General features: G+C 36.4%; 1 protein-coding gene across 2 annotated transcripts in view; it reads left to right on the forward strand.

Annotated features, from left to right (window-relative positions):
* Positions 1 to 23,912, forward strand: part of LOC135695945 (uncharacterized) — a 76,919-nt gene that overhangs the window by 11,231 nt on the left and 41,776 nt on the right. For both annotated transcript variants that reach the window (XM_065215175.2, XM_065215174.2), the window contains exon 2: positions 202 to 317. In XM_065215175.2, coding sequence (XP_065071247.2) covers positions 211 to 317 — 107 coding nt within the window. In that variant the 5' untranslated portion in view covers positions 202 to 210. The remainder of the gene's footprint in view (positions 1 to 201; positions 318 to 23,912) is intronic.

Genomic DNA, 23,912 nt, shown 5'->3' on the forward strand with positions numbered 1-23,912 from the left:
AGCGCATCTTTAAATTGCCCCAGATTTGGCTATTGTGCGCAGTGCAGCACTGTTTAAAATACCTTCATCGTGCAAGAATCATAGGAGGGTGCATCTCAAATGGAAGGTACTAGGAAAATTTACTTAGAATATGTCCATTTCTTAAAAGGCCTGATAACTATAGCTTTTTATGATTTAAAATGACTTAAAACTTTTTTACAGAACTGTAAGATGGAAGACGTTTCATTATCGGGATCTTCGAAACACTCGTATAGAGAGATGGAAGAAGCACGCCATTCATTCCTTGGCAGTCGCTATTTCGGTGGACCTCTTTACAGGTAGGATACATTATTTTTATAAATGCTTTCAGTTCTTAACTGGTTTCTGTATGCAAAGATTTATGTAAGACATAGCCAGTTTTTAGAGTTTTTAGCATCACGCTGCACGAGTTTGCTTTGAGCTTGAGCCCTTTCTCATACGTCAGTTTACGTGGAAAGATATTCACTCAAGAGCACAGGCTTTTTTAGGTGTTTCTTATTTATATTTCTTATTATATTATTTTCATTTATTAGAATTTATATTTTTTTGGCTTTTTTGTCCTGAATTTGGAAAAACTTTGTAGATAACGCGCATCTAGCAATTACTAAATGCATAAACCACCTCTAGGTGCATAAACCAAGTGTTTCCAATCAAACAGATGATTTTTCTGAGGTTTCCACAATTTACGAACACAGATTGCTTTTTTTTAAGATGAGAAACTTTTTAATTCACATATCTCCTTTTAATGCAATCTACTTTTTGAGCTACAGCTTGGGCAAGGGGGCATGGCTCCCTTATGAACCCTACTTACTTTTAGGTTCAAAGAGCTACCCATACTCAGAGGTGGACTGGCTCAGAATTTTTAATGGGCCATTAAAAACTGAGGGGGGCCCAGGTGGACGTGGTCTGAAAATTGGGGCTTGGTCAAATGAACACTTTATCAAAATCGATAAATTTCTAAGCAAGAAAACATGTGTAGCAGGAATAGCAAATTTGAGCTGTTGATGACAAATGGTTGCAGAGTACTCTAATTGAAATTTAGCATTAAATAATGAAAGTTCGGTTTGATTTCGATTTCGGTAATTTTTGCGCAAGATACCCTCTTGTTGAAAATAGTGACCCCGTTTACACTGTGCCGGATAAATTTTATCCGCATCAAAATTAGTTCAGATAGGCGTCCCGTTTACACTAGACCCACGATATCCGCACGAATTTCAGAGCGGCTATCCGAACAAAATTAGTTCACCTAGGAAAGTGGATTAAATCAGTTCGGAAGGCTATGTGGTACAGTGTAAACGCTTTTATCCGGATAAATTTTATCCACATCGTATCTTGCTCGAAAGCTATTGCCTATTTCATTCAATTTAGTTTTCACTGTCTCCCAATCAAGGCCGTTCGCCATTTTGGCTGCCTTGTTGTCGATAAATTCTCGTGTTTAAAGTGCAGTATCTTGCCAGTCCACGTAAAATTGGCATTCTTATCAGCTTTCCCTACTATCGTTGCTAGTTCAGTGTCATTTTGTTTCAAGAACAAACTATTGAAACAAACTAGGCCTTATTTGTATTGACAATATCTTTGGATTTGGTCTAAAAGAGAAGCAGATGATTCTGAAGAGAGTATGAAGTCTTTTTACGTTGGCGGGAATTTTGTTATTATTTTGTTGCCAAGAGAAGACTTTATTTTGGGCGTTCTGTGCATAATTTAGGTCATGTGACTGCAGTTATCCGGCACAGTCTAAACTGGAGGGCAAAGTGGACAAAATTTGTGCGGCACAGTGTAAACGCAAATCAATCCGAAAAAGTTTTATGCGGATAAATTTTATCCGGCACAGTGTAAACGGGGTTAAAGTTAAAAATGATAAAATAACTAACCTCAAAGGATAGTAAATTCAAAATGAAAGAATATCTGAGGTGTGAGGAAGCCTCATCCCTACTGAAACTAAAACTAAAGATGTCAGACCTAATAGCATACTACAAAGGAAGTACACTGATTCGCTTTGCAGAGGGTGTGGCTCCCACGAGGAATACTTTGAACACATTAAATTAAACAGTGAAGCGCAAGCAAAAACTAGATTATTCGGTAGAAGCATCTTTAAAAAGATGCAGCAATCCAACTTTGAAGTATCATTCGCATTGCATTATCTAAATGCCCTGGCTTGAGAAAATAAATAATTAACGCTGAGTTTGTTTTAAAGTTAGGGCTACTGAATCACAACTCCTTACTTTGTTGCTAGCTTCGACCCTCACCGCTGACAAAAATTAAAGTGAACTCTACAACTAATTCTGTGCATCTAAACTGAACCTGGGTGTATGAAAAATCAAAATTCCCTATTAGCCTCCCCATAGCCATTCCATATTTTTTTTTAATTTTCATCCTATCCTTTTTACAACCACATACAATGACGTTATATTAAACTTCAGTTTTGATGTAATCCATGACGTTTATCATTCTTAACGGGACATCGTAAGGCCTCATTTTCCTAAAATGGGGCCCTTTTTCTGCAAAGATGGGCCCTTTTTGCCATATTTTAGAGAGCCCACCTACCACGGGCCTGTGGGCCAGTCCGCCACTGCCCATACTGTATAATCTATGAGCTTTCAAAATGCCATGCACAGAACATACCACGAATTTCCAAAACAACAAAAATCTATAATTTCTATCCATAGATTAGCATATTTGATACCAAGTACAATATCAAAAGTTCAACGCCAGATGATAAACATATAATTGCAAGTAATATAAGGACTCAAAATAACATGCAGAAGAATCTCTTTATTAATAGTCACGAGAAAAATCAAACAGAAATGATTGAATCTTGCTACACAGCTTATTTGATGTGGTCTAGAAGGCGCTTATATTCCAGCGTTTGTATGAATACGCTTTTGAAGAATGACTGACGCTCTTCCTCTGATATGCTGTAATTTCAGAATCCTGGAGATTTGTTTTGCATGCTAATGATGCGATTTCTCTAGCTTTTCAACAACATAATTAATTCATAAGTGCCAAATTGGGTCTGAAGCTGTATCACAAAAGGACCTATCTTTATTAAACATTTATTAGATTTGCTTAACATAAATAGTTATAACGGTAGTGGAGGTATTATCATCATATCAAGCTCTGACGTCAATTCAAGCTGATCACATTGTAATAGGATCATCCCAGACAAGAGGGTTGATGTACAAAAGCATTTCCATGCGAGGGTCCCTTTCTTGATAAACAAACTTGCGTTTAAAACTAGCTTCATTCTGAAAGATAGAAGACTGCAAATGTTGCAACATCTCTAGGGTATGAGAAATCATATTTGGTATGCAAGAGACAAACTAAAACGTTTGAAATTGGTCTAATTTGTTTACTGGTGGTTATTATTAAAGAAAGCATCGATGTCATAAACACATTTACACTAGTTTATTCTGAAGTGATGTACATGACAGTACAGAAGCCAATGTACATGATAGTGCTGAAGTCGATGTACATGATAGTATTGAAGCCAATGTACATGATAGTACAGAAGTCAAAATACATGATAGTACAGAAGTCAATATACATGATAGTATTGAAGTCAATGTACATGAAAGTATTGAAGTCAATATACATGATAGTATTGAAGTCAATGTACATGATAGTACAGAAGTCAAAATACATGATAGTACAGAAGTCAAAATACATGATAGTACAGAAGTCAATGTACATGATAGTATTTAAGTCAATATACATGATAGTACAGAAGTCAATGTACATGATAGTATTGAAGTCAATGTACATGACAGTATTGAAGTCAATGTACATGACAGTATTGAAGCCAATGTACCAATGTACATGATAGTATTTAAGTCAATATACATGATAGTACAGAAGTCAATGTACATGATAGTACAGAAGCCAATATACATGATAGTACAGAAGCCAATATACATGATAGTACAGAAGCCAATGTACATGATAGTGCTGAAGTCGATATACATGATAGTATTGAAGCCAATGTACATGATAGTACAGAAGTCAAAATACATGATAGTACAGAAGTCAAAATACATGATAGTACAGAAGTCAATATACATGATAGTACAGAAGTCAATGTACATTATAGTACAGAAGTCAATATACATGATAGTATTGAAGTCAATGTACATGATAGTACAGAAGTCAAAATACATGATAGTATTGAAGTCAATGTACATTATAGTACAGAAGTCAATATACATGATAGTATTGAAGTCAATATACATGATAGTACAGAAGTCAATTTACATGATAGTACAGAAGTCAAAATACATGATAGTACAGAAGTCAATGTACATGATAGTATTTAAGTCAATATACATGATAGTACAGAAGTCAATTTACATGATAGTACAGAAGTCAATGTACATTATAGTACAGAAGTCAATATACATGATAGTATTGAAGTCAATGTACATGATAGTACAGAAGTCAATTTACACGATAGTACAGAAGTCAATGTACATTATAGTACAGAAGTCAATATACATGATAGTATTGAAGTCAATATACATGATAGTACAGAAGTCAATTTACATGATAGTACAGAAGTCAAAATACATGATAGTACAGAAGTCAATGTACATGATAGTATTTAAGTCAATATACATGATAGTATTGAAGTCAATGTACATGATAGTGCTGAAGTCGATGTACATGATAGTATTGAAGCCAAGGTACATGATAGTACAGAAGTCAATATACATGATAGTATTGAAGTCAATGTACATGATAGTACAGAAGTCAATTTACATGATAGTACAGAAGTCAAAATACATGATAGCACAGAAGTCAATGTACATGATAGTACAGAAGTCAATATACATGATAGTATTGAAGTCAATGTACATGATAGTATAGAAGTCAATTTCAAGATTAACGCGATAATATCAACCAAGATATGTGATAGCATTGCAGACAATATACACGGCAGTAATCAAATCAATGTGCATTGTCTAGCCAAGATCAACAATACACATGCTCATAAAAGATAGTTTTCTTTGTAATTCTTTGTGATCAAATTGAAATTCCTTGTTCGGGAATTCTTTGATGTTGGTATTCTTCTTCATTTTGGATCAACTTTCAAAAGTATTTTAATTTAGCAAGATGTTTCTCTCGAATGCATTATTGAAATATTTTTCTCTTTCTACTTGGAAGAAACTATATTTGAAAAATGAAGTCTCCGTTATTGCTTTTAACCGATACCTGGACGTGTTGCATCATAGACTAAAATGGTGAGACCAGCCGTCTTTCTATAAGGATTGCATCAGGAAAAAAACTGCCCGGCTCCACTGCACCAGCAGGAAAACCTAGACAACGGGGGCAGTATCGCCAAGTGTCATCGCAAAACTGACTTGCATTTTCTCAAAAGCTAATGCTTTTCCTCCGCTCTTCTGTTTCATCACTTTTTCTCTTACTGTGTCAAGGCGTCCTTCAAAGCCAATTGTCACCGAACTCATTGACTGTGTATATGCTCTCCTTGCTTTTTTTCTTTCAAATGTCTGTCTTGCTCATTCATTAGGAAGCAAAAAAGAGTTAAGACAAATTTGAGAACATACAGAAATTGGTAACTTTTTTGCTTATTAATGATATTTTTAATGATATTGGGAAATTTTCAGTATTCAATTAAAACTTTATAGGAGTGATAAATAGATAATAGCTTTGGATCAAATTAAAATCAGTATGTTGGCTAATTAATCCCATAGTAATCTTTGTCATCTGGCTATTTAATTTGTCGCATTAATGTTCTGTTATAAAGGGCACCTGAACTAACAGCCCCCATGCAGTCTTGCCTAACGATATCAGCCTACGTAAGGTGTAACTAATTGAAAAAGAAAAGTTGAAAATTAAAGACGAGGAAACAGGTGTGTTACATTAGAAGATGAAATTCAGAAGTCATATTTTCGTTACTGGTTTTTTGTGTGTTAGGATAGAGTCAAATGCTTGTGTCACCCGATTGATTTGTCGTTAAGCTAATTTATTAATTTATTAATTCATTTGTTGATTTGCAGTAATTTTTGACAGAGTATTCACGAAATCTTGTAGGAGAGGAGCTAGGTAGAGCATGTCTTTGATGGAACTTTGATTCCTTGAATTTGATACAAAACTTTATTATTAGTTTGTTTACTCTGTCTTTTGACGAAAAGCACCTCTTCGAATCAGAACGAATTACAACAAGTGTACAAAGCACGCGGTTCCAAGTGGCAACTCCGACCAAATCGATAGCATAAAGCTCTGGATTAATGTAGCAAAATTCATAGAAGAAACAATTCAGTTCCGAATAGCTTGTCACTTGTCACTCTATGATAGTTATAAACCGTCGTTGCTATTGTTTACGGTCGTGGCCACTTGTTTCCAAATTCTTTGCCACAATCTAAGCATGTGGCAAGCCAACATCAATTTTGGTGATATTTTTTGTCTTTCTCTCTGATGAAGATGCGAAAACGTCCGTTACACTTCAATCCTTTTCTGCGCTTCATCCTTTCAATCCAAATGAATATATTTATTGTCAGAATATGGTATCATATTTGTATTATGATTTCAAGACAAAAATATATATTGCCATTCTAAGCAATCTTTGATGCTTCTTAAATATAAGTGTTAGTTTAAACCACCCAAAGTCTGGTAGTTAGCGCCGCCACTGAATAACAGCTTGAAAACACATTGCCTTCATTGAAAGAAACATTACTATGGGTAAAAAGGCAAAGCTTAATATAAAAAAACGACTTTTTGAGCCCTCCACAAAGATATCGAAGAGAAAGGGAGCTAATATTGAATTTGTGGCACACCGTATCTCAGTTTTGCCCAAAACCTAGAGGTTCCTTTTATTTGGTCTTTTTTATCACAGAAATGACCTCGATTGGTCTTCGAGAACAAATAACAATTCTGTAAACTATGAGCATGGAGTTTAGTTAAAAGTAATCATAAATGAATATAAAGGACTAAAGCATTAGCTTTGACATTTTTCAAGCCTAAATTTTGGAAATGACCATCCATGTTTGAAGGAGAAACTTTTATCTTATTAATTTTTATTTTAGATGAATTTATCTGACTGATCTTTCTCAAAAACTTTGAGCGTGGCAGCAGATCCATCATTTTCTCTATTACGATATTCCTTTTTTAAATAGAAATAGGCGACGATATTGCTTTTTATAATGGTTTGACTAAAGCTCTTTGATAAATGCATTTCAAGTTTTACATTAATGTGTACAGGGGTTTTTCAAAATGTTTAATGTCTGTACGCTTCTATGGGCGAGGTTTTCAATTTGATACCACTGTGCTCCTACTGGTGGTATTTTAAACTTAGCGAAGTTTTATTATAGGCCGTAAGCTGTGTCAGATTTTTATTTGGTTTCGTTGCCCCCATTCCGGCACTACGTTTAATAAGCATTTTCCTGTGTGTTTTTTCGTGCTGATTACGAATCTTCTTGTTGTCAACTGTTAAAACCTGCAATTCTCTTGAAATTCAGCTTCAAACTTCACCATTCCCGCGCTTAAGGTGTATAACATGGAATGCCGAAAGCCGATGCTGCTTAATTATTCTCGGCCCTATATCACAGTCCGGGTAATACCTAAGTACCAATTGCTTTAAAATAAACATGGCGGTCGGCTAAACAAATTTCTCCTATTACGTTGTTTGATACATTCTTGACATTCTTGCTTTCCAGTAGCGGCACCAAGGGGTAGTATGGACTGTTACCCCCCCCCCCTCTTGCAAAACATTGTCCAGATATTCTCCTAAAATTGATAAAAAATGCACTGGGTAGGGGCAGGTCATATTTTTCAAGATTTGTCTATGAAAATGCACCTGGCATAAAAAACAATTAAAATGAAACAGTAAAGGCGTAGTCTCCTGGGTCACGCCCATAACCCTCCCACTCTGCTACAGCTGGCGCCACCACTGTTTTATTTTTAACCCTTTTACAAAGCTTAAATAGCTGAAATGTTTTTCATAAAATTATTGATTTCAACCTGATGTAAGAGAGTAAAGTACAAAAAACCATAAAGGGATGACGTCATCAACTATTCAAAACCTGTATACGAGAACAGGGCCGCGGAGAGAATTTATGGGCCCCGGGTCAGGACAAAAATTAAATTATAAAGCATGCCTAAGGCAGACGCTTCTAGGAGGTATGGGGAATGCTCCCCAGAAAATTTTTGAAAATTATGGTTGCTTAAACTGCTAGGGTGGCTATTTTGGTTGCTAAAATTGTCATTGTGGCTAAACTGCGCCGATGGCAATGGTGTAGATAGAGGGGGTCAGAAGGAGCAAAAACACCTCTGTAGAGCTAAACTGCTATTTTTTTCGGAAAACCTCTGCTCTTTTCAAAAATTTCACGTGGTTGTCTATGTTTATCTAAATGTTATGTTTTGATGGGAGAAAATTTGTATCTAAATAAACATAAGAATATTCAATATATCAAATTATCTTTTTTCAGTTCTGATGTCGTTATGTTATGTTGAAATTTATGAGAAAGATATAGAAGCTTGTTCGATTTTTGTCGGAAAATCCATGGTTCTCACCCCTCCTGTGAATTAGAAAGAAATAGAAAATAACAGGTACAAGATGATACGTTTAAATAACTGAGAATTAAAAACAAATGGGTTAGGCGCAAGACTTAGGGATATTTAATGGAAGAGATATGATTTATCACAAGTACATTTATTACTTTAGGCAACTCTTTATTCTGTTCCCTTCCATATCGCACTGCTTTATTAAACCTTGCACTTCTTAAATACAATCGATATACAATGTACGCATCAAGTAGCATACTTACCATACCTGATAACTGATATCTGATACCTGACAATTTGAGCTTAACTGATGTCTTAGCACCATAATGCATGAAAATGAAATTTTCTTAGAAATTCTTAAAGGCTAGAAAATGAAAAACGTTCCATTCATTAACTAAATTGGACTACAACAGACACACTGTTGCAAATAGATGCGAACGCCATAGTGTAAATCTGTATGACATACATATTGCCCTGTATGTTACCCTGCAATCACATTTCGTAACATTCAGAAGCTTTTGAACTTCTTTAGCCCTAGCCAACAAAGATGAGAAATTCTTAACAAAAATTTCTTCACGACTTCATGGACCTTTATCATTATTGTCTCTAATATTATGTTTTGTTAATGTTGATGGGGAGGCTGGATTATTACTTAGAAATTTTGTTCAATTGAGTTATTATTTATGGGCCCCCGGGTCAGTGACCCCCCTGACCCCCCTCTCCTCAGCACTGTACGAGAATAACCTGTACAGTATGAACAAGCTTACTCGCATTTGCCAACTGTAAGCTCGTTCATGCTGCTAACTACGGTGTTAACTACAAAAACAGATGGTTTTGACCATAATACATGATGATGTTGTGATGACGTCATCAACCGTTAAAAGGCATCTTCTCAGACACGAAGCGTTTTACAACGCTCTAAGTTGCACGTTTATATACTAACTTAAAGTGATCTAGCTAGCGAGGGCAGTTTCTGTGTCAAAAAATGTTTTTTAAATAATTTGACTGTATCGATGACGTCATAAAACCTAGAAATTATTGACCCCCGTATCTCACGAGTTGCATGTTTGTCAGAATGACAACAACTGATTTTATATCAAGTAACACATTATGAACAAGAAAAAACAGTCGTGAAGTTGTGCCCGGATGCGGGCAACGAAAATTGATTTTGGAGCACCTTTTTTGGACACAGCTTACGGCCTTGATGGCTTTGTATTTTTCAAAAGGATCATCTATTTCCAGCAGTATTACTTATGGAAAGTTGCATTGAAAGCTTTAAATAATCTAAATTTCGTATGGAGAATGATTGTGAAATGGGCCGACAATGCTTTTGTTTCATGGTTTCTTCATTATATTTATACGGTAATAGATTGCTTGCTTAGGAAGGCTTGACATCAGGCTTGTCGTTGTGTTTCTTAGACGAATGTGTTCTGTCCTTTTCAATCAATTTCAAGAAATTATGTAAATCAAAACTGGTGACAAATTAAGTAGCTTGGCAAGACACTCTTGTTATCTGAGGGAAACCCAAGACTCCAACCTATTCTGACAACGGGGCAGATCGGTCCTCGTCTGAGCAGGTTTTTTTCAATAATTTGCGGGGTTCTAAGAGCTGAAATTGATTATACACAATCAAACCCACTCCATAATCAGATACGACTCCACGATGTGGGAGAGAAGTAGATTGTTTTCCTGGGTGTCTCATCTCCTAAAAATTAAATCAGAATATTCTTTGAATGTTGGCTTATATAAAGGAAATCCGTAACACTGGAAAAAAGCTTCCTAAAACCCAATCCTGCCAGTGAGTTTTATGATCTTTCCCATGAGCTAAATTTCCAATAACAAAGACTTTCAAAATAGCCCAGTTTTCTGCGGGTTTTTTCAAGGAAAAGTACCCGTTGGATGTTTTGTACTGTGCGTAGTACCCGTTGCAGTGACTCATTATCAGCAACTTCCCGCTGACTTTTTCAGTAATCACATAGTTTTAGCTTTAAAATTCTTTGCTCAAGCTGTGTACAAATAGTGAGAGATCGTATATTCGGTAAAAAGGTTTGCACCTGTTAGTACTTGTTTCCCGTTCTCCTAACGTAAATTTGGCAACGTAGTTAAAAGGTCGGGTTTATCGAGCGAAATACGTAATGATACAGCTATTAATGAAACGGATCCGACCTTTATCGCATAATGCCTTTAGGAAACAGTTGCTAGAGACTCTGAGAGCTTGCTGCTCCCTACTGTCTTACCATCAATAACTGTATACTGAAGCTTCTGATCACTTGGTACAACTGAGTCCCTGATATTGATAGCAATAATAGTCTTTATCAATATTGGGGTTGCAACATATGCAAGCAATAACAGTTATAGGGTCTGCATTTTGGTTGTAGGTAAATAGTGTATTCCTTTGCACCAACCAAGCTGCTAAGTAGCATTTTAAATCATTAACATTAGTAACTGAAATTCCTGAGGCTGTTAATATCAAACGATGCTGTTGATATTTCAACGCGTAATGCAAGAAAAGGTAGTAAGTAATAAGATAAAATTTGGAGCTCAACAGATGTCTGAAAAATGACCTGCAAGTTGTCATAGCATCTGATCCATTAACAAAGACCACACAGTTTTGCATGTTACAAGAGTAGCTTTCCTTGGCTCGAAAGTTATAGGAGAAGCATTTCTTGTTATCCTTTTGAAAAACACTTGTGCTTCAACGTGTTCTTCAAAGCTTCCTTTTATCAAGGACTGAACTCTTTTATTACATTTTCCAATATTTTATATTGGTTAAATATGTTAATTGCATGTAGTATGTCATCTAAATAACGATAACATGATAAGCAATTAAATTAATTTCCAAAATGTAATAAATTAAGGTAACAAACATAATTTCTGTTCATTCAAATTTTCTCCTCAAATCTAGACAAAATAACGAAATCAGCTAGAGAAATAATTCACCTGTATAAATTGAAGGATAACAATAGACTAAACAATATCAGTTGGTATAAAACGAATTGAGGTTTAATATCAGAGAAATGCCAAATATCAACGGATATGTAGGTATCTACCGGCATTTATTTTGGCAAAGTTATTGATCAGCAGTCCTTTTCAATTGACTTTGCCTCCTCGTTCTCATGGCAAAGAATACATTGAGCAATCTTTATTTGACAATGGTTGAAGCTTCAAAAAAGATCTCTCGGTAGTTGCTACAGTAACAGGAGTTGTGTCGAAAAGAAGAATCTTTGAAGCCTCGAGATCATGAAGAGGTGACGCGACTTTCCAACATCATATCAACCAGAACTACCGCTGTGCTTCTATTTTTTATTATTCGCGAAACTCGTTAGAAAATGCTTGTAGCTCTGATTTCGATTCTCTTGTAAAATCTTTGGAAAAAAGGTTTAGCAAGTTGCTTCTTTTTGAATGCACCTGCTGTAGGTGATATTCTTATATCGGGGTCGAGTATGTTCCACTTCCATACACTGTGGGGATAGAGGCTTGCCTTGTAACTTATTGTTCTTGCACCCAATTCTTAATATGCGTTGCGTTTGCGAAGAGGATATATTGATTCTGGGATTGATGGAACTGGCTCTCTTGTGTAATCAGGAGCCAGGTTGTTAACAATTTTATAGAAGAGAACAAGTCGCCTGCTCCATCTCCGGAGGTATAACGCTTCCCATCCCAGTTCCTCGTACAGCTTTTCACAGATGCGCCTCTCCATGCCCCAGTTATTGCTAAAGCAGCCGAATATTGAACAGACCCCAGCTTTTCCATAAGACGGTTTAATTTTATGTCTTGACTGAATTCGCTGATTTTATGCGGAATGTCATAGATTAAATCACCGTAATCGAGATGTGGTCGAACATGTACATTGACAAAAAGAACATCACCTTACTGACTGGAGAAATTGAACCATTATGCTACAGTAAGGAAGCAATCCTTAATGACATAGAAGTTTAAGAATTCTGTCAATTGGGCCATAGGAGATCTAATGTGCTTGTGTGCTTACTGACTATTGTATTACAGTTATGTTTTCCCATATTCTTGTAACTAGTTTCTCTATAATCAAAAAACAATAACATAAAGACGTCATTTTTATAAGAAACCCAGATATTCAGTGCTAAAAATAAAAGTACTTTTCACTTTCATTCTACCAGTAGGATGCCTTGCTATTCATCAATATTTAAGTCAGAAATTGCTGTTTGAGACTCTTCAGTGTCATATGGAAAGGAGATTGCAACGGAGCAGGCGAGCTTGTCATGTTTAGGTCGCAAGCTCATTGATAATTAACTCAGTAGCTGAAAAGCGCACAGTTGACGTGAGCCTACGCAAGATTAGCAGTTGGTCTTGCAAATTAGGTAAGACCCAAACTACTTGCAATTCTAGGATTTCACTATACATCATTGAATATTTGCCGTGACAAGATATGTATTTAATGGGTTAAGAAAGACATTTTTGATGACACACTCACGCGTTTCAGCAGAATGTGACTGTAAGGCGTATCTTCAGTATGTCCTCTGTTCCGTAACGTGATCTAAAGCGTCGTTTTCAAAGGTGAGTCCTTCCTCATTTTGATGCTATGTTTCTTAATCGACTTGTCTGTAGAGAAAGACAGTACAGGTGAATCGAAAACCGTTTGACACTTGTAGGCTTCAACCTTGCGATATCCGATATCAATTATATTCTCGTTATGTACAAGAAAGCAACACTCATGTATCTATAAACTGATGACGGTCCTTTGAAGAGAGAATCTATTTTTTCTTCAAAGTATTCCTTCTTCTGTATTAATGATCATATCAGTCTTGTGCTATGTCTAATAAACATGCTTTTTCGTTGTTTTCCGACAAATCGGATGTTGGTGTCTTAAAGATCGTGTATTGAAATATAGCAACCAATTTGTGCCTCACTTTAACTTAAGTTTCAAACGTAATAATGTTTTAAGCTACATACAGTTAAGGCAGGTAATATTCGAGTTAAGAATACAAAGCCCGCGTTCACATGATACCAGACTGATATCATATCTGGTTTGTCCCAGCATTCTCGGTATCACTGCTCACGATCGTGCTAAGAAAATTTCGTCCCCAGCAAGGGGAACTATAAGATGCTATGCAGCAAAGTCAGTTGAAGGAACTTATGTAATTTATGATAGTAGTACTCAGTCAGTGAGAAATGGGTCCAAGAGAAAGTCTGATCTTGACTGTAAGTACCACCCCAATAGCTCTGTCGTTGTCGTATGACAGTTTCCAGTAGGAGCTTTTGCAAAACTGGGTAGAATCCCCAAGTTGTCCAATCAAAGAAGGACATTTTTCACGCTTTTACGCAACGCGCTTTTGCTTGTGCCGCTCGGCGAAGTGTTCTTATCGGCGATAGGCGCGCAAACAAACTTGGGATACATTGACGGTTATGTTGGTTGTATACAACGGAGGAAATTGACAGGAAATTTTTTGGCAGTCCTTACAAGGGAGGGACACATCATAATTTTAGCCTTTTGTCACTTAAAATATTGGCGGTTATGGCCGGCGGTTGTATGCAACAGAGGAAGTCGGCAGAAATTTCTTTGACGGTTTTTGCAAGGTAGGGACACATCATGGTTTTAACTTTTTGTCACTTTTTTCTTTTCTTGTCGGCGTTAGGTGTAAGGGCGGTTATCGCGGTTGTGTATATCGGTCGGAGGGGGTCGGCGGGAGGTAACATGAATAATTTGGCGGCTGTTCCAAAGTCGGGACACATCATTTAAACGTTTGGTCCCGTTGTTCTCCTTCTTTCGACGATTTCTTGCTTTGGCTGATAGAATTGCATTACAATTTCAGGCCAGTTCGAAAATCTCTTAATAGTTGTGTAAATGTTAATTTAATCCATACTTTTTCGTGATTTTGTCAAATGTTTTTTCCAAAAGCCTCTTTATGCGCAAATAATTTCCATGCAGGAATCTTTTTCTTAGATACATATATGGAGTCTGTTGTTTAAAATGTTTCATAATCTTTAGCATTCGTCTAGATATGATGCTAACAAAGAACAGAAACAGAAAGGTTTAGAGCTTTGCTTTAGAAACTGAACACCATCCACTGTTCTTGAAATATTTTGTAATTCTAAGATAATAATGATACTAATGATAACAGAAGTAATTATAATAACTTTAATTACTTAATACAAATTAGCTATATCAAGCCAATACTTCTTTATTATTTTCTAATTCTTTCTGAGTAAATGTTGTTCTAAAAGAAGTATTATCCAAGTTTTAAAAAATCCTAGCATTTCATTTTAAGTACAGTTATCACTACAATAGACATCACGCAAAGAAAAATTTTGTTTTCTTTCCACTTTTAGTTTTAATTTCCACTTTCATTTTTATTAAGAAAAAGGTTTGCAATGACACGCAAAAACACTGTTTTTTAGATATTTAATGAACAATTTCTTAGATTTTATCAGTTGAATAAGTAGTTATAAGTAGAATAAGTAGTAGCTATTTATAATGAGTTAAATAGTTTATAACTTTACAGGGGATGTTTGGAACTGGGGGAATGCCCAGGTCATTATATTTTTTCGAAAGGAGACTCCGCGGCGGGAAATTTCTTATGGTTTCCCCAGGTTCTCTACACACGAGTATTATTAACTACTACTGCCCTCATCATTTCTTGATAACTTCTTTATTCACTCAAATTAGAAAATAGATCTTTTCTATCAACCTCTAATGAGCCTATAAGGATAATTGTATCTCTAAAGAAAGAATCATCATGACTGTATTTACGAATTACATTAATTAAAGTAAAATTTTCTTTAATTATCTTAATTACAATTATATTTTTAGAATCGTTGCATCTGTACCATGTCTTCTGAAAGAATACTCAAGCATACATGCAATATATTACATGTGTCAAACCGGTTGAATCCATTCTGAATTTTTTTGAGATGTGGCCTTTTTTGCTTGGTTCATAGAATCTAAAATAAATCAATTTTCATCTCTTTGTTCAAAGTGTTTTTAGTATTTTGCTCCAAATCTCAGCCAACAATTGCAAGTGAATAATTTGTAGGACTATTTCATATTTAGGTGGTAAAAATAAAAAGTCCTAAGAATAATAAACACTTTACTACGCTATCATTCTCAAATAACTAGAAAATTGAGCAATACGTATGTAAGAACGGCTAATGCGAAACCTGGTGCTACTTTTCTTTCTATTACAACCTTGTTAACCAAAACAGTGAAAGAAATCAGCTTGATTTGTGATTAAGCAAAACTTATGGTCATTTCAGTGTCCAGTTTTGATACATTCCACAGCAGAGACTTCTCTAACGTAAACTATACGAAGAATAAGCTAGTTAATTATGCTAACGCTAACTACGGAAAAGCCCGTCATCTCTCCATAAAATAAGCTAGTTAGTTATGAAAATAATTGTACACAAAAATAATTGTCATATCACTTAATCAATTCCACTACATGGGCTTAAAGCAATTGTGAGATGTGAGTTATGTTTCTGCTTATTCTTGATTCGCACAATCCTTGTTTATACACTTTCGCTGAACTGAAAGACCATGATCACAGAATTCTGTTCCAGGACTGGCTATTCTGGTCACTTCTATTGTTTTCTTAAGTGTGACGTCATAAGAATTAAAGATATGAAGTTGGCTAACGGATTACTGTTATTTTGCCTACAAACAGAGAGCAAATTACAGAAGTTTGCTGAGGAAAGAGCCTGTGCTTATGTGGTTCTTGGAAGGATTGCTTTTTTCCTCCAAACTCAAATTCTGTACGAGAAACTTATACAAAATGCAGGAAAACGTTGTCGTTCTCGCCTCCTGGCAAAGCTATTACTGGGGAAGTACTAAATGAGCCAAAGAATTAGAGATAAAATGTAACGACCAGGTTTATGCTTCATCTTAACAAGGGCCTGTTTATATGAGTAAGTATACCACACGCTCACTCTCAGCCTAAAATCTGGAAGGTGGGATAAAATCATCTAATGAACTTTAGAATTTCAAAAGTGAAGCTGAGGATATTTTAGCAAATCAGTGATCGCCTTGCCCTCCCTAGCAAGATTGAAACCTCCAATATAAACCACTGTAAAGGTTACCCAATCAGTACCGCTTGTTAGGGATTCATCTGGGCATGCTAGGGATTCAATCCTTACAACTGGGTATGCATCTGTTTCTTAGCTAAGAGACTTTGATCAATATTCTGACATTTTATACTCCGAAGAAAATGAGAAGAAACGTTTAGTATGTTTTGAAATGTTTTCTTTTTTCAAAGCCATACTAGGATTCTGCATGGCCCATTATTCAATTTGTATATATTGGGTCATGAATTTTGCGTCCGAATAATCAGAATAGCTAGGAAACTTGTATTTGTAGTTCTAATTGCTACATAGCATCCGGGTAGTTTTTAGGACACTGAGACGTGCTTACTATAACAGGAAATGAGTAGAAACGACTAGGAAACAAGGAGAAACAAGTGGAGACAACTAGGAAACAAGTAGGAAACAACTAGGAAACAATTAGAAACAAGGAGAAACGACTTGATAAAATTTAGCTGCGGCACAATTTTATTTATCTAGTGGAAATCCTGCCTTAATAGCTATGATAGTAGTTGTTTATATGGTATTTTTGTAAGAGGGATTAAACTCTGAAAGCCTGATATGAAATGTCAGCATTGCAAGAGCAAATCTCACTGGCATATTGTGATTAACATGGAATAACTAGGTCGAAATAAGGCAATTTGAAATCTCAGCTAATAATCAAGCAATATTTTATTTTTTCCCTGAACTGTTTAGGAACTTAGCGAAACACTTTGGAGGATTTGGGGTTTGGCCCCCACCCCAAAAATGTTTCAACCTATACAGCTTAATGTTCTAGTAAATTAGAGTTTGTTCTTTCAGTTTCTGTTGCTTTTGCTAAACAATAGTGTTGTAGAAACATAAGTAAACTTAACCTCATCTAAGACAACAGCGACTGCCGTGGAAAACGACATAACTGAACACTGACCAGTGACACTTAGGTCACTGCAACGAAGATTTCAATGCCTGACAATGCCCACGTGGATTGATAAGCTTGCCTCGTTTTGGAGATCTAGTCGTTTCTGCTATCGTTTCATGTTGTTTCCTCGTTTCTCCTCGTTTGTATTCGTTTCTTGTTGTTTCCTGTTATAGTAAGCGACACTGAGAAGCTTATGCTTATAAAGCAGTGTCCTGGTCCTTCCTCTCGATGTGACCACACCTCGTCATTTCTCTACGCCTGGAGTTACAGAGAGCTGGCGAGTCTCCTCAATCTGGGTGAAAGTTTAGTCGTGCCAGGGACTCGAAACACGGATCTGTGGTTAGCGTCCCTAACCACTGAGCCATCCTCGCACAACTATATGGAGCGAGCCATATTGTGAAAATTTGCTTATGCTCGATAGAGGAAGCCTTCATTACTCTTCAAGCTTACGGTTTTGCACAGGTTGATTCAAAATGAAAAGCCGCTTGGCAATGTCAGCCTGTAGCACAGCAAACTACAATATGATCTCCATACGAAGAAAATTCATAAAACAAGAAAGCATGATATTAAGAAAAAAAGAGCTAACGTTTCAAAAGAAAGCTGCAGTTTTACTAGGCTTGACCACAGTGACATCCTTTCTCCTTGGAGATTTTGGTTGAAATCAGAATGGGCTGAAAACGCACCCAATAAGCTCCTTTCAAAATAATAAATTTTTTGGCGCAAACATACTATAAATTGCCTTATTATGGTCAGAGATAATAGAGGATCAGGAGCTGGGGAAAAAAATCATCTGACGAACTATTGGAAGGACCTGTTCCTTGTTGTATTCAATTCTGTTTTTACAGTATAAAACGAATTTCTGTCATCACTGCGACATTGTCTCAGTTTGAATGTCAATCTTCAAAGAAATATTATATCAATTAGGAAAGATAGTGTGGCTTGAAATTATAATTGGAGATAAGCTAAAATTTAGCAAAATGAATACTTTAAAAGAGATATCTCTGAAAAAAATCGTCAAACCCAGCATGATGACCATGACAATATGCAAAGATGTCGAAGAGATTTCTAATCTGTATTTCATGTTTATTGTTTGCTATGAGATTAGAAAACCAGTACTTCTTTGAAAGTGTTGAACTTTCTAGAAAAAAACTAAAATTGATCGCTGCAGAAGAAAGTGCTATTTTCTTCAGTGTCCTGCGAAATCTGGAAGCCACTTCTGTTTGAAAAATCATTAGCATTGGAAGTGCAATATTTTTTAGTGTTTTCTCGTGTTGTTTTCCTTCTGGGATCATGTTGATCGGAATTATGTACTATTTTGAGCCATGAACAGATTATAAAAGATTAAAATAGAGGACATACTTGGCTGCCTGTTGTTGCGCATCCTATTTAATTCGACATCTGTTGTTATTGAGTTAAAATTGATCATGGGTGGTCTGCCTGCAACAAACATCATTTTGCCTGAAATTAGATTCGCTTCTTTACCTTGAATATTTTCTTTGTTTCTGCGTAATTGGATAGGATACTTCTATTGACGTCATAAAAAGTTTTCAATCTCTATGAAAATCTCGTAAGATTTTTCAAAATGTTTATTAGCAAATGAGTTAGCAATTAGTGCCTCATTGTATCTGCAATATTCTCAGGTTATGAAAATAAATTGCTTGGCTTGGTCATCTTGTCTACGTTCAGCAAATCATTGATCCTCCTTTTTGGATCCCTGTGTCTGTAACTATAAAATGAAAATAACTGTTTACCGGTATGTCATAAAATGCTCGACGTCGTATAGGCAGAGCTGTACACGCTTACGTCTACAACTACAACTATTAACAGGGGCGCATTTAATTTGAGTTATGATTTGGTTTTGCATATCTTTTCGCCATAAATTGCAAACAGATTTTACTGCTTAATCATATTTTTACTCAAATACAACCTTACGCTGCTGTTGGGACAATCACCTTTCTTCAAATTGTCATTCCATTCTTGGCAATGTACATTTTGCACATATATATTTTTGGCTCGTCTATGTTAGCAAGATATTCCGAGCACATACTTCCAAGCCACTCTAAATTTCCAGCTGCAGCTACTTCGTTAGCTCCAGCTACAGGGATCTAAAATGATGACGTCATTGAAGCTTCAGCTTCAATTGTTAGACGTTTTCTGAAAGAATATCATATAATACTTGCACACGTGATAAGAAATTTAACAAAATAAGCTCATGCAATACCGTATCAAATTCCTGTAACTTGATCTTAGTTTCTAAACTAAATGAACCAACACATTAAACGGTTTTTTATAATCAGGGGTTTTAAACGATGTTATATCAGATTCTCTAATCCAGATTCGCAAATACTGAAAATTTGTCTCTTGAACGCCATCTGATAACAATAGAAGAACTGCTTTTTTGCAATGACAGCCAGTCTGGGACCTTAAGGAAAAACTGGGACGGGCGGGACCCCTATTAACGGACTGCAAGAAGGTCTTATCCAACAGTGTAGAGCATGGCAAACACAATAGCAAGATGTAGAAGTTATTCTCGTTGGCCGAGTTAAATGGGAGCCTAGGCCCAGCGAATTTAATTGACAAGTCTGAAAAAGTTTAAGTGTCAATTAAATGCGGAAAAAATACGGCGTCTGAAACCGAACAAGAATTTATCAATTTAATGTGGTAGAAACGCGGCAGCTCTGCCGCATTTAAATAATAATTTCAGCAGACATGCGGCTTGGTTTCAGACGCCCCTTTCTGCCGCAGCGAATTAAATGGAAATTGTGATTTATATTGATTTTGATTGATCGAAGAGTGATTAAATGATAATACGCATGCGTATAGTTGTGCTGTGCCCGCCAAAATTTATAAATCTCATAGTCTTTGGCTAAAATGGCTGCCTTTCGATCGAAACTTCAATCGTTTTTGCGAGAAAACCAAAAGTGGGAAAACCTAGCATACAGATTCTGACTGCTTATCATCAACAATATAATTTGAAACCAAATCGACAATATTGACTGCCTTCTTTGCAGAGTGGTCAGAAGAAGATGTCTCAATTTTTTCTGACTAGCTCGTCTTCTTCGATTCTTCACAAACATGTTATTGTAATTCATTAACGTATTAAGAATAGCCAAGAACTGATTTGTTGGCGCCATTTTGTCATGAAGAAATTAGAAAAGAGAATCACGTTGGTGGCGCTGTGCAGGATTTTGCACCACATTAAATTCGACAGAGGTTAATTAAATTCGGCTTCTGAAACAAAACACAAACTTCAGGAAAATACAGTCGCAGCTAATTGCACTTTAATTCGCTGCTGCAGAAATGCGGCGTATGAACTGGGCCTAAGTTTGCTAAGTTGTGTGATCTTGAGTGAAGTCTTCATAATATTGATATATAAATGATTTGGGGTCTTCTTGATCCATTTAGGGACCTGCGTTACGCCATTAATGACAACTTTCAGGAAAAGTAGTTGCTTACTAGAGGCTGGAAGCCAAAATACTAATTTTTCAGAGATGCACTTCACGAGAACTAAATTATACTTGTCTCAAATATCAACGATATCATTTTTTAGAAAAGAGATAATTAAGGCTCGCTTCGAGCTTGTAGGTTTGTTTGGAAGATTCAAGGTTTCGACTTTTGAGTGAATGCTATTGATCGCAATCTGTTTTGTGTGAGAGTATTTTATAGCAGATGGTGTATGAGTAGTTAGGCAGTACCTGAAAAAATGTAGTGCTTTTGACCATACAAAAGCCCTCACCTATGGCACTCACTGCTGACTTTCCCACAGCTATTTAGTAATTAAAACTCTATTCCAGATGGGCTTGGATTTAAGACTTCCCATTAGTAGCTTCTCACATTTCCTATTTGTAACAATACAGGTTCCAACATGAGCCTAGTATTCATTCCATTGAACAAATCTGTGTCGTGTCCCAGCCATTGGAAAGCAAGTGATCACCATTCCTCTCAAGCTACTGCGTTATCTTGCCAAAACATTTTGCGTTAAGAACATAAGTTTGTGTACAAAAAGGAATTAAACCATAAAAAATAAAAAAAAATTGACAATCGTTATTTATTTGTTTCACAAAAAAGCAGAATAAATAGCAAAACAAATGACTCGATATGAGCATTTCATAACGAAATCGCAACGGTCTGGTGAATCGCCGCTACCTTCTCTTCTCGAAGACTCAGGGCGGATTCTCACCAATCAAAATTCAAGTTTTCACATACTTTCCATCTATAGCCCTAGTCAAACGAACCAACATTTTACCCAACATTTCGTCCAACATTTTTCTTTTATGCTGGGATGTGATCCAGCGCTGGTGGTCAAACGATCCAACATTTCACCCAACATTTCACCCAACATTTCACCCAGCATTTTCACGCGCAGATCGAAAAAGGACTGGGTAGAAGGTCGCGCTGAAGGCTGCACGGTTTCGCGATATTTCGATCCTATAAAAACGAAAGGCAATCGCTGCCTTCTCTTTTTATTTTCTCTTCAGATATTTTCACTGTCTTTGCTGTCTTTCAGGACGAACGTTGCATCCCCTATCAAGGCAATGACCTAAATTCGCCCTCTGCACTTTCTTATAGCTCCCCTGTTGTGCTTCAGACCCTTCATTGACACTTTTCGCCTCTTGTTTTGCACAGAATTCGTTATATTTCGTTATATTGTCCATTATCAAAGTGTAACTGATTGTAAGGAAATGCGATTGTTGAAACGAACGAAACCAGCCCGAGAAAACAACAACGATGCGATGATTGAATTTGGCGCTCTTTCACCAACTGCACGTGCGCAGAGCCAACAATGTTGGCTAAGGTGGTCAAACGATCCAACATTTCACCTAACACTTCAAAACAATAGATTTGTCGGCTACCAACATTTTCACCTTAGTCAAATTTCATCCAGCATAAAAAATGACGATGTTGGGTGACCCAACATGGTGGTCAAACGATACAACATTTCACCCATTTGACCAGGGCTTATGTCTCCGTCACCTTTTTTACTGCATGTTTTTCAGGGAAAATCGATTCAGCAGTTTTTCCAAATCATATGTTTTTGCAGTTCCATTAGTTTTTAAATGGGTTCGTGGAGAGACAGTAGACAAGGTGAAAAAAAAATAGCCTTGCTACTTTTGTAGGGAGCATTATAAATTCTATCTTTGATCTTCTGCTTTTATCAATATTCAAATTGCTTCATGTTCACTCTGTATGGACTCTTGTCTTGCAGATGTTGTTATTGTCTATTTTGGTTGCAAAACTTTGTAACGCCTATTGTTGCACCTGTCCTTGCTTCTTCGCTGTTCGCCGGTTAAACTAAACTAGCTTTTACTGTTTGACATAACGAAAAAAAAACAAAAAATGACTGCATTATGGGCCATAGCCTTTTCTAAGACCGTGTAGTGAAATTTCTCCAAGCTGCATTTATACACTACAGTAGAAACCAAAATCTGTTTATAAAATTTACGAATTACTAAACAAAACACAACAGTACATCTAGAATCTATAAAATTCTTGCAGTACATCTCTTCCTTCCCCTTCTAAAAGTCCTGCCTGCTCCTTTGCAGCGCCCAATATTTTCTGCCCCCCCCCCCTAAAATAGTACATGGTATGAATTGTAATATTCTACTGAACGTACGTTAATGAAACGTTGCGACAAGTGTTGCCATGGCCGTTGCTGGTCTACCTGTTAACCATAACCTATCTGGTTGTGTATCTGTAGGGGGCATATTAATTCTTTGAAAGCGTTCCTACATCTTTTTTTCCCTATCACTCGTACCCCACTACACACTCCACCCCTCCCTTTCAATTACCTCGCATACAAGTCCATGAAGCCGTTTATGTACCCTTGGTACCAGAGCCACAAAATTTTGAACGAGAAAATAGAAGAGGAGGACTCCGCTTGGCTTTCCGTTTACGCGCTCTAAATTTTGTGGCACTGACAGCCAGGGTACCATTTATGCTTGCTCTTACTGGCTCTGACTACCAGAATAACTTCACCAAATTCAGGATGAAATTCTTTCTAAGCTCTCTGTATGTCATTTCTTCCGCATTTGTTTATTTGTCTTTCTAATTTCTTTCTCCATTTTACTTGGTCTGTCATTCTCTTCAATCTCATCCAGCATATAAACCTCCCTCGTAAATCATACCATTTGCTTTCAAGATTCTGAAACCAATCGTGTTCCTTCTTTAACTTTAAATGGTCCAATCAACTAAACAGATAATCATCCATCAATTGATGTAGCACGATCATTGCAATGTCTCAGAGATATTGTGGCACCTCAACATTCTGCAAATCATTAAACCATTGATCCATTTGTCCATTAAAATATCCCATAAAAGGGGTTGAGTTCATTCTAGAATAATCTTCTAGTGACGGCTTTGCACTCAAGGACGTAGGAAGCATTATAAAAGTGTGGGGGGCACCTGTTTAAAGGGGCATCCTAACAAAGATTCT

This window comes from Rhopilema esculentum, chromosome 14, assembly GCF_057945365.1.
Source record: "Rhopilema esculentum isolate cy_ngs chromosome 14, ASM5794536v1, whole genome shotgun sequence".
NCBI classification, from domain to species: domain Eukaryota; kingdom Metazoa; phylum Cnidaria; class Scyphozoa; order Rhizostomeae; family Rhizostomatidae; genus Rhopilema; species Rhopilema esculentum.